This window comes from Rhipicephalus microplus, chromosome X (assembly GCF_043290135.1).
Source record: "Rhipicephalus microplus isolate Deutch F79 chromosome X, USDA_Rmic, whole genome shotgun sequence".
NCBI classification, from domain to species: Eukaryota; Metazoa; Arthropoda; class Arachnida; order Ixodida; family Ixodidae; genus Rhipicephalus; species Rhipicephalus microplus.
Window position 1 is genome coordinate 228,666,028 of NC_134710.1, and position 12,480 is coordinate 228,678,507.

At 47.9% G+C, this 12,480-nt stretch overlaps 1 protein-coding gene across 7 annotated transcripts in view; it reads left to right on the forward strand.

Annotated features, from left to right (window-relative positions):
* Window positions 1-12,480, forward strand: part of twin (CCR4-NOT transcription complex subunit 6-like twin) — a 264,806-nt gene that overhangs the window by 107,145 nt on the left and 145,181 nt on the right. Inside the window, exon 1 of one of the 7 annotated variants that reach the window (XM_075878741.1) lies at window positions 3,927-4,408. The exons of the other annotated variants lie outside the window; for them this stretch is intronic. Coding sequence (XP_075734856.1) covers window positions 3,958-4,408 — 451 coding nt within the window. The 5' untranslated portion in view covers window positions 3,927-3,957. Of the gene's footprint in view, window positions 1-3,926; window positions 4,409-12,480 lie in introns of those variants that run through there. 7 annotated transcript variants of the gene reach the window in all.

A 12,480-nucleotide genomic window follows, 5' to 3' on the forward strand; every position in this document is an offset into this window, starting at 1 on the left:
CCTTAAATTTTTGAACGTCTAAAGTATCTGCAAGGCAGCCCCGCCGCAATGGACATTATCACGAGGAGTAAACACAGTTCACTGTGTTTGCGTAGTCTACGCCCTGCATGCAGCCCAAATCGCAGAAATCGCGGTCAGAGTCGCTTGACGCAATTCGTTCATAGTTGTTTACGTAAACCACGCGCGACCGACTGCTAGTGACAGAACTGGGGCTAGTATTTGGCGAGTTGCACTCTTCCCGTGACGTCAGACTGGTGTTGAGACATCACTGCGAAGCCGTCCCTTCGATACCAAAACCGAACTGAGTGTTTCTCTAAGGTAGTGGTAATAAACATGTAATCACTGCATTCCCAAACCTTACGACGCTGTTTTGAGGTTGTCCACACTTGTGTTTTTATTTAGAGCAACAAGCCGAAAATATTTAAATTTTGTGTCAGTACTCCTTTAAAGGAAAGTTTCGTAATAATTTAAAAAAAATCTCAAAGCACGTTTGAGTTCTCACCGCTTGCACAGAGTCTACGAAAAAAAATGGGGAAAGGAGGTTAACAGAGGCACACTTACTTTCTCCTCCTCCCTGCTGTCATATTAGGAGAAAAGAAGTATGGCATCTGCCCTCTCTCCACCACTTCTGAAATTGGACATCATCGTCAGCGTACGGGAGTGCAGTCATGTTTGACAAAACATGGCCTGGTAGGGAATAATCTGCGGCATACAATGCAGATGCGTGCCACAGTATACGCGGCGTGTTTCTGTATTATCCGTATTCTCGACGCGCGGTGCGCGTTACTGTTCTATCGACGGTGAATGTGAGGTCCGCGCCTACAGAACGCTAGAGACACGAATTTGTAGCGCCAGCGGAGTTTCTTCACGCCTAACTCGGTCGTCTCTGCCGCACTCAAGACAGTCCACTGCTGGCTGGAACGTTGTGCGCGCACGACATTGTGGCGAATGCTAGCTTTGTTTCTTTGGACGACGGCCGACGGATTTCTTTTGGCCTGATCTCGGCGCCTCGGTGGTTTGACGCTTGCTTTACGCCGTTGGCTCGCTCCTCACCGTGCCATTGTCTTTGAGAGCGCAAAGCGTAAAAGACCTTGATATCGCTTTCGGCGAAACCAGTGCCTCGTGTACGACGTTGCTGCATGCTGTGCACGCGCTAAAGGAGTGCTTGTCTGTGCATCGTTACGTTATATGGAGGAAGTGGAACTTATCTGTGCACTCTCACTTGGTCGCGCTATATGATAAGAGTCGACTGATGCAACTCTACTGGACCGTCGTTGCCCTTTTGCGTAATGTGCGCCGTCCTTCCTTCCCACTCGCTTCGTTTCCTTTTTCGCCCACTGGCATACAGGCACGAAAGATGTCTTCGGATGAAGTTTAACCGAGACCACGCTTTTTTCGCGTTCCTTCGTGGCTGTGATGTAACCCGCCGATGTGATTTGGCGTTCCTTTGCTGAGCTCGATGGTTCAGTTCTCCGCCACATATAGCGTGTGTGTTGTTTGAGGAATTCCAACTGAATGTATAATTTTGATTTCATTTTTACTCTTTTTGTTTCGTTTTTATGGTTATGTCGTTTAGTTCTGCAGATACTCGGCATCTCTTGGGAATCAGTTTAAACTTAGTGTAGCTTTCGAATAGCGTTTGTTCGAATGCTCCGCATTGATGCGAGGCTAAATGGCGCTATCGGGGAAGTTTTGAACAGGTGGAACAGGGTCTGTTCAGTCAAGGTGCCAAGTAGTGACAACATCATACGCAGAGAAGTTTTTTTTCTGTCGCAATTTATAGTTGTGGCAGGCCTGCGTAGCGATGTCAAAAACTAAATTCCGCAGCGATGCCGCTCTCGCTAAAGCTGTGTTGCAGTTGCGGAATTGAAGGCGGTCAGTGCTCACGTTATATTGTGAGCTACAGTTGTCGAATACGCTGCCGAAGATGCGGGAAAATGCATTGCCATTTTCGCCTATCTGTTTACTATATATATATATATATATATATATATATATATATATATATATATATATATATATATATATATATATATATCAGTGTAGCATGGAAAGCATGGTGCACCCGCTTTCCATGCTACACTGATATACTTAGTTTCTGTCGCATGATTTCATGTCTGACAATGTTCCGTGGGGAGCTTACTGTGAAGGTATGAATCACTTTGTATGTACACATTATATATATATATATATATATATATATATATATATATATATATATATATATATATATATATATATATATATATATATATATATATATATATATATATATATATATATATTCATTTCCCAGGTTTCTTTGTTTCATACCATCTTGTCGACGTGCGGGCAATATTCTAGCCCCCCCCCCCCCCCTTTCATCCTTATCAGCCTGAAGCGACTGAACGAACACGGCGATAGTTATAGCGCGAGAACAAAACGACGGCACAGAGACAAGAAGGACACGAAGGACTCTGTGCCGTCGTTTTTTTTTTTTTTTCTCGCGCTATAACTATCGTCATGCCATACATGCCATACCAACTAGCCCAAGCTGCCACACTTCTATGCACCAGCACGCGGGCTTTTTCACTTCTGTAGATCGGCACGCAAATCGCAGCTGGCGTGTCAACATGCTCGGGCAAACGGCGCGCCGATTTTCTGCGCGGTGTCGCTGGTGGCGGAGTGTTATTTGCGGTCGCTGTATGCGTTTATTCTTTATTTTTTCTCCTTGCCGAGATCATGCTAGTTGCTTTTGACATGCTACTGGTGTTTTGGTAGCCCGTTTTTGAAATTCTGAATAGATATTTTGTAATTTGCGGTGGGAACGTATTCAGCTGCTACGTTTCCCAAAGCCCTCTTACCTGTTCTTATTTTGTCGACGTAGAGTTGCAGGCTTATGTTGCCTTGCGGCTCGGGGATGTAAAAAAAGATAGTACCTCCGTGCGCAAGCTTTGAGAATTTCAAAACGCCCGTTTCACTTATCTCCTGTCCCTGGCACGTTCCCGTATGCAGATGGAATGAAGGGCTATATGTGTAGCGCTGGTCATGGTCTCTGGGTTCTTGTTTTTCCTCTCTGGTGAGTCTTGTTCTGTTAATGCGGTTTTGTTGTCGTTCGTGGTGGTGTGTATGAAAGAGGCGTTCATGGTCGCAAAGCAAGATTTCTTGCATCGTAGCGTGGTTTAATAACGTTGAGCGAGATTTCTTTTGGTGTGCCCTCTCATTTTTTTTTGCTCCCTTTTCGCAGTAGATGTCAACATTTGAGCTGACGCTAACACCGAAGGGAAACCGACATACAAGTGCCCTGACATAGGCGGTATTGTGCAGACGTAAAATCGTAAGCTTGTGAAAGCAAACTCTATCTATAACTTCGTCTGTTATGCTTTGAAATTCGATCTGTTGTTTCAGTGAGGCACATCTACCGCGTGTCCATGGTTCGTATAGCAACACGAGTAGGGCCGATTTTGAAAGTTGGTCGTTTTCTTTTTTTTTTTTTTTGTAGCAACGACAGCTTGATTTGGGTGAGTTTGTTCATGCTGAGTATTGTAGGTACAGCGCAACAACGGTAGGGAGGAACAACAGCTGATCCAAGTGATTTGTAGATCCAAAGCATTTGCGAGGGCTCGGGCTGAAGTTGCAGTCGTGGAATTATTTTGCGCCGTGCGTGTTCTCGCCGACCAAGTGAACAACACGCGTGTATGATCAGCCATTTGGGGTCCTTCAGCTGCTCTCTTTTTGGCCGCGATGACAAAGGTGGTCCGCTGAGCAGGTGTAGTTCGCGGTGTGGCGTGGGGTCCAACGCGCTCGGTCGGGCCGCAATCTCGGGTCCCACTTTCGCGCGCGAAAGCGGCGTCCCGTTAGCGGCCTCCTCCTCCAGTGACCCAGAGAGGCGCGGTCCAATGGGCGTGCGGTGCGCCCCCTCGCCGCGCTCCGGCGTGCGCTCGCTGGCCGTCGTCAGTGTGGAAGCTGTTGGGCGGCATGCGCGTGTCGGTGGGGCCCGAGCGTCTGCTGGGCGCCTGCCTGATCGCCAAGCCGCCGCGGCCGGCCTGGGCCGGCGTGCCGCTCATCGCGTTGCCGCCGTCGCCGCCGCTCGACGAGCAGATCGTGTCGCTGTCGCAGCTGGCGCTGCACGCCCAGGGCTCGCCTCTCGTGCTGGCGCCGCGCGGACGCAAACCGCTCGCGGCCGCCGACGAGCCGACGCCGCCTTCGACGCCGGACTCCGCGCTGGCGGCCGACGAGGCCCAGGCTCCGCTGCCCCGAGTGCTCAAGCCCCGCAAGCGGCGCAAACGCGAGCGCGCGGCGTCGGCACCCGGAGGACCGGGCCCGCCGACGGCGCCGTCGGCGCTGTGTGCCTGTGCCCTGTGCTGCCGTGCCGCCGCGTACCCGACGCCGCCCGTGTCACCGCTGCGCGACTGGGATGACTTCCGATGTGAGTGTGCGTCAGGACCGAAGTGCCCGCACCCAGCCGTGCTGGCACTTCGGGCCGCAATCTTGGCAGAGCCTTTCTCTGCAGTGTTTTACCTTTGTTGTTGTCCTCACAATGAATGCTCCATTGGCGAATTTCGTCAGTGACTGGTGTGCTCTGTTTTAAAAGCGCATAGTGGGGCTAATCAACTGGCACTAGACATGTCAGTCGCATGGCGTGGTGTCTTATAGCACCGGTATTCTCTAGCGTTGGCACGCTTAGACGACATCATGAAATGATATAGACTGGAACTAATTAGCTCTATATCGCTAATAAATGATATAGCTGTTGGGAACTCTCAGCTCTTTCATTGCAGAAAGATGGGTCTGTAGTCGAACGTCACGACGGAGGATGCACTTGAAAGAACTGTTACATCCTTCTTCCTGGAATTAAACTTCGGACGCACTCCTGGCGTTTCCTAATTATGTCATTGTTCTATCTCTGACTTGTGGTGAGGAAAACGCGTAGTGCAGAGATGGATTTGACAGCTTTGCCTTGACGCTTCCTCTAAAGCGGGTCCAGGTATGAAAATATATTTACACTTCAAAAGGTTTGCGTTCTACGTCCGCGAGGGAGATGCCGTAAAAGGAGAGGGATTTCGGCTACCATGGCTTTTCAACCTGCGCCAACGTCGCACAGTAAGTCCTTCGAAGTGCGACCACAGCGGCTCGGATCGAAGCCGCGTTTTTCCGGTCAACAGCTGAGCTCCGCAAATACAGGGTAGGGTCACCGTAGCGGTACCGTCTGCATGGTAAGAAAAGAAAAAAAAATACCGGTGTGCTTTAAGTGGACACGCATACTGTGCAGATGACAAAGAAGAATGAACATATTATATCCGTAATGTGCAGAAAATCGAGGTTCAGCTAAAGATCAGTAATCCGACAGGCTTTCCGCGAGGCATTTTACAATGTAAAGCAAAACGTTTCCATGCGTGGCAACAGAATGCAATAAGGCTGGTAGAAAGAGAAGAAAAAAAAATCAACGCTTCACAGAAAATGTGACAAAATCATTGTTCCATCATAGTTGTGTTGTCCTATACAAGAAAGCGCCCGCTTAGGTCAAGTAATGCAAGTAGTAAAAGCGTATGATGCATGCTAACGCACTAATTCGAAGAAAAAGAAAAAAAAGCGAACGCAGTTGCATTAATGCAAAATTTACTTAAACGAAAGGTAATTTCAATAGGGATGTTTGTCCACAAAGGCGTAACAAGCAATTTTTAAGTAAGCCTGTAGATATATGCAGCCAAGGCTTTTCGCTGCCTGAATAATGAAGCTGAATTAGAAAGTGTATATGCTTGAAAGAGATAAAGGTGCATTTACCTTTAGTGCCTGAAGTGTTTAACCATAATATAAATCTGTATTGAGCGAGTATAGCGCTAGTACATTCGCTAAACGGCGCATCCCCTGGACCGTCACAGATTCCCTTTCTTTCTTCAAGGTCATGGCGCATCACGGAGGATATCTGCTAACATATACAAGTCAAAGAACCAATTACACCAATGAAGCACAATCTAACAAAAAGGTTTTCTTTGCGGGCGTGACGGAAGAAGCGTAGACGGAAGAGGGGAGAACCACACACGACAAGCGCCTAAGAGAGAGATTTCTAAGATGTAATGTTGTTGCAATGGCGTATTTAGTTGGCAATTTAAAAAAAAATTAGGAAGTATGAAGGGTAACATATAACGCGTCCGAAAGGCCTGATCGAGGAACCTGATAGACACAATCGTCGGGCTATTATCTGTTGGCGTGCTTCATTGGGATATGTCGCCTGGCTATACAATGCTTGCCAAAGTCTGCGAAAGAATTGGTTGTCGTTACGATGACATCGCGGGAGGTGGTAAGGATGGTTGGCCAGATCTCCGGGTGGGACGAGGATCGATACCAGCTTTATGACGGTGATCGACAGGACGGGAGATATACTGAGGTCCGCAGGATTAGTCGGTCACGCAGCGTAGAATCGTAGAATTTGCGAAGCGTGCTTAACCAGCAACCATAATGACGCGACGCGAGAGAAGGGATGGCTATGAGCTGGCTTTCTGCGATGTTGTGCTGGCCGACCGGTTATATAATTACTAATGTTTGGACCCGACGTGGATACGTATAAGGTATACACGCTTAGGAGGCTCTCATGCGCTGTTCAGGTCGCGCTCGCAAGCTGCGCTTCGTCAGCAATGTTGATCAGTTCAGAATGTACTGGAATGTGCGAAATTTCTGGCTTCATCATATCTGAAGACGTTGTATTTGACGGCGTTTCTGTAGCATCACTGGTCAAAACGCATGTTTCTTTGAAGTCTTTCTCCTTCATGTCTTTAAACCCTGTCAAGGGCCGAAAGCCGAGCTGTGTTCGGAGGGGCGTGCCATACTTGGCTCGATATTATCAATCGTTCGATCGGTCATCCCTGTATCGGTGTACTTTCGGGCAGTGCCCTGCAGATCGGCTGAAGTCGTTTTGTTGTTTACGTGGCCATACTGAGGTCGTCGCAAGTATCTTGTGACTGATAGTGAACCAAGGTCAGCTCTCTTCTTTCTTTTTTTTTTCCCCTAACAGCATGCGCTGTTCACTCGAGCCGCAGCCTGGCACGTAGGCAGTCACCGTCGAGTGTTTTGAAAGCGAGGCTTTCAGCGAGTCGACGGCCTCTGACGACTACGAATCGCTCGTCTCTTCCTGCGACATATGCTATCAGCCGCGACACCGGGGTGGGGGGGAAACAACCTCGGGAGGCGTTTATTTAATTTTCGTGGTTTCCTTCCTTGTGTCGTCCATGCCGACCCTTGATACACTGTAATTATTTTCTTTTAGAATATGAAGCGGGTAAACATTATCCCCTCCTTGGTCATTCCAAGCGGGAGCATAACGACGTGCATTGTTTGAGAACTGTTGGTGCTTTTGACGTTTTTCACAGCGGTATTACATAAAGGGACACTAAGGAGGAACACTATTTTTCGCGTATTAGTTAAGATCAGTTTCACAGTTCCGAAAACGCCACACTCAGCGCGAGACGAAGCTTAGTTAAGGGAGAAAACGTGCGAAAGGAAAGGCGGGTGGAGATACGCAACATTTAATTGATTGATATGTGGGGTTTAACGTCCCAAAACCACTACATGATTATGACAGGCACCCAAATCTGAGCTCATGGGCCTACAACATTTCCGCCTCCATCGGAAATGCAGCCGCCATATGCCACATTTAGATTTTCGCACCAAACACCGTGACATCGAATATTTTCAAGGCGTCTGCTAGTATCCTGCGTTGTTCGGTAAAACTTGTACAATTATCATCTGTTGGCCAATGGACCCAACCTACGGAGTTTCGGAAGTTTTCATGTATAGCCAATGTCGCGAAAATATGAAAAATACATGTTGAAATTCGTGGCGTCATGTGTGATTTCGGCGCGAAGTTTAAAAATGAAACTTCAACCTTGATTTCTTTCTCTAATGATGAATTAATGATAGTGAAACTTACGATCTAACCTAAGGCAGCCTAACCTAACCGGACTTAGGAGTTCACAGAATACAGTTTATCTTTAGTGTCCCTTTCAAGCAGTGCTAGCCGGTGTACGACTTGCTTTAGTCGCTGCGAAAAGGCGCCCGCTGGAATCCTGCGCTGCCTTATTATGCAGTGAAGGCGAAGAAGAGGGAAACTTCTTTGTTGTCGTTCACTTTGAAAATTGTATTCGCGCACTGAAACAAGAATTTCTCTTTCCCAACTTTTTGTGTATATTACCAACAAGGTATACTATACAACGACGTGTACGCTACAAACTCTACGAAAGTGAGGCCGCACCAGGGGTGGTGACACTCTATATTTTTAACAACCTATTCACAATTTTGTTCGCAATATTTGTTTTATTTGCCGCAGTATTTCTATCATTTATTATATGAACTTGAAAGTCCGTTATGGGAACATATTCCTCACGAAGAAAAAAAAAAATCAGCGGTTTTTCTTAAACATTAAAGACGCAGCATTTTGCAAAGCTTGGTAATGCCAAAAATGATGCCAGTTGTGACAAAACTGAGTATCCAAAAAAGTCGTGAAGCCCATCGCCTTCAGATTAAGTAAAAAAAATTGTTTCGTAGTAATTGCTCAAGGCAGCAATGTTGTAGTAATTATTTTGCGTGACGCAGTTTTATTTCCTTCACAAAATGATTGTGGATAGTGGAGACACCAACAGGCCCATTTTGAATTGGAAGGACATATGCGACGTTTCGACGGGGAACCGATCTTTCAACTCTACACTTGAAACTGACCGGTCCCCTGTTGAAACGTCTATTTTTTTTTCGTTGTACGTGCGTTTGCACTTCTTATTACTTATATTATTTGGCAACTTAAGGACGCCAATTTGAGGCGCACCACATGTTCGCGTGACTCGCATTCGAAAGAGGGATGAGGTCAAACGTGCTGTGGTTAGTAAGTAAAAGGCTTCCTCTTTATCTATATACCAGTCACGGACGCATTTAACCTTACCGGAAAAAAAAATATATAATAAGTCCATGTTCTTCGACGAATGCGCTCACGTGCTGAGGGATGAACAATGCGCGCGCTTTACATCGATTGCAGCTTGATATCTGTTCGACATATCAGGCGTAGTGTGCGGTGTCATGTGAACTAACCCCGCCGTGTTGTCATGCGCCGCTCGCGCGAGTATTTAGGTCACGTGGTTATCAAGAATTAGCGGACGGCGCTTCCTCAAGGGCCCCGCTCGCCAAGGGCGCCGTCAAGGTTCGTTTTGTGTGTCGTCATTATTCGGCCGGCCCTGATCAGTTGAGCGGAGTGAGCCGCATTGTTTTGATCTCGCGGCCGTGACGCGCGCCCCCCTCGCTGGCTGATTGGCCAGGTCGCGTGGCCCCCTCGCCCGAGGCGGCCAACAACAAGTGAGCCGGTGATTGACCTGGCCGTCGTGTTCTGCGCTCGTGGGCTGCATTCAAAGCAGCTGCGCCTTCTGTGTAAGTTCGAATCACGAGTCCCGCCGGCGGTCGTGCGCCTTTCGGCATAAATTGTGTTGACCGTGAACTAGAGCAGAGTGCATACGATGTCCGAAATGCCCATTCGGATTTATTGAGTGATGCGTTTAACGTCCCGTGAACGATGCTTTGGAGATGAGGGAACGCTATCGTAGGTGCTCTGACACCGTCCCTTTTAAGCCCAGCATGCCTTGACCGTTTTTTGTTTTTATTCTGTGGACGAAGCTGGTTAGGGTGCCTCGATTGTACCACAGCTTGAGGCTACTCCTTCTTTTCAAACTATCCTAAGTGTGCTCCTTACAATGCATTTTGTTATGTGGCTATGTGTTCATTGCCCGGGTCACGTCTGGCGCCTGCTATACTCACACGTACTTGCGCAATGGTCACCCCCCCCATGCCCTTGTCCCTGCTATACTCACTCGTACTTGCACAATGGTCACCCTCCATGCCTTTGTCCCTGCTATACTCACTCGTACTTGCACAATGGTCACCCTCCATGCCCTTGTCCCTGCTATACTCACTCGTACTTGCACAATGGTCACCCTCCATGCCTTTGTCCCTGCTATACTCACTCGTACTTGCACAATGGTCACCCTCCATGCATTTGTCCCTGCTATACTCACTCGTACTTGCACAATGGTCACCCCATGCCTTTGTCTCCAGTGTTTAAGGTGCTTGGCTACTGGCGCGATCTAAGACGTGGGTTCGATCGCGGTCGGGGCGCTCGCATTTCGAAGAAGACGATATGCTAAAAGGCCCATGTACTGTGCCATGCCAGTGCAGTGAAGCCTTGGTGGTCGAAATTTTCCGGAGCCCTCCGCTATACGGCGTGTCCCAAACACATGCGTCACTTTGGGAAGTTAAACCCGGTAAACTATTGAATCCAAGCAACCATGCGCCTTTACAGCTCGTCTTCGCCTTGATCTTGAGCACAGTAGCAGGTTAGAGTACTTTTGTCTGAGGCCCACATCTCAGATTACAATTCCTGTGATGCATTATTTCTATTTCTATCTTTAAGGAACAGCTCTGGATTAACTTATAGCTAATTGGGGTTGCTTGTTAACGTCTACATTAAAAATACAAATTCGTTTATATGAGTTCCGTAGAAGGATGTAATAATTTTTTCGAAGGCAAGCACTTTTTGTTTATTTCGAGCGTGTACGATGGGAATGGTGAACATGGTTTTCTTTATTACGCAGTGAAACATCCGTGACCCCCCACGTTTGTTATCATGTTTTTTCCCAGTTTATGTAGAGTCGACACTTCAGAAAATTCAGTTGTATGGCGCTCGTGGATATATCAGAGAAGCGGCAAGTACCTGAGTAGTCACAACGGAACAGCAAGTTCGAAATTTTTTTTCCCACCACGCAGCGTGGTTTCCCGTAACGTCCTCATGTGCGAGCCGCGGACTGTGGAAGCGTGCGAAGGCCAACTGTATGTCCGACGTCACTATTTATTGGGTGGCATGTCGTCACGCTAACTGTTCTATCGTGATTCCTATGCCTTAAATACGAACCAACAACTACCGCAGTTGTCGGCTAAGCATAGGCATTACCTATACTTATCCGCAGCCAACCATAGAATTTATGCGTGACACCTGTCGTTGGGTCCGAGACGTAGTGAAGCACTGCTGGCGCTTGGCACGCCGTTAGCTTTTCGCACGTCGTTACGAAAGTCCTGTGGAAGGGAGTGCCAGTGCAATTGTCTCGTCTGATTGGGCTGTGTACATTTATGCAGTTATTCAGAAAACGCGCCTCTCTTTCCATCTGTACACACGTGCAGCGGCGACTTCTTTGGGCTGAGCCTCTTTGTATTTGAGGCGACGATTGCAGATTATCCGCGCTCCTTGTGCTCGCACGGCGATCATCAGCGAGCATTTAAAAGCCAGCTGACGCGGCCGACCCGAGTTCAAGGGCGATGCCAGCGGTGCCGTCCCCTTCCGCACTCTCCCCCTCCATTTCCAGCGATGTCCTAATGGTGCGGCCGTTTTTCGCGCCATGGCCGACTCGCCTGTGACCGCTGTACACTGCTGCCTCCGTGGCGGCCTCTTTAATGCGCCCAGCACGTTAGCGCGCGTCGCTGCGTGAACACTGGCCCATTAGGGTCAGTAACTCTCGTTGTCATTGCCAGTGCTTGTGACTTTCCCCCCCCCCCCCCTTTTCCTATACTCTCTTTTCGCGATGAGTCAGTGCCTGGTACGGGACCATCGTGCCCGGAAGAGAGTTTCGAAGAGCTAGAAAACGGGGAGAAGGGGGGGGGGGGCACTTTTTTTTTATTCAAACGAACCGACCTTGTCTCGATGAGTGCTGAAGTCCTGTTTGCTTTCAGGTCGTGTTCTTCGCTTTTATTTATTTGTTTGTTCTCTCCGAATTTCCTTCCCGTTTCTGATGTCGGGGTTGTTGCAATCGCTGTGGTCTTACTGTCGCCGCAGGCGGATTTCCCAATATTCCATTAGAGGCAATAGGCTGCTGCTTTAGAGACGTTTACGTTCGACGCTTGCGTTATAAGGGGCGGGGCATCCTAAACCTGTCAAAGGACGAGGTGTGGCCCAGGCTTTAACGAAGTGCCGTCGAGTTGACGTGCAGAATGTACGACCTTGTAACCATTCTTCGAAAGATGTTTCTTCATTTAAAGCCTCTTTGAGTTTTTGCACTTGCTGAGATGTTGTGCTCCTGTGTTGCTGAAATGTATGGGAAAGCATACCGCTATAATGAGGGATTTCGTTTCCGGTTTTAATGCATGAGTGCGAAAAATATTCTTGAAAAAGCCTGGGGGTCGCATGCAAGGCAGGAAGACTGTGAAATTGTAAAAACTAGCAAGCATCTATTTAAAATTTTGTGTTTGTATTCGGTACGTTCGCAGCTTTATTATGCGAGGAGATACCCGTCCCATGCAATCAGGTCGCTTTGTCTACCCAGAGTACACCGGCTTCTGCAGGGGGCGTCATAGATGCGTCGCATTGCTTCTCAATGGAGCTGCCGTTACTTTAGTTGGATTTGTCAGTAATCAACTTTTTTACACTCCTTATTCTATTTGTATGTCCGCAAAAGTTTCATAGCATTTGCATTGAGTGAG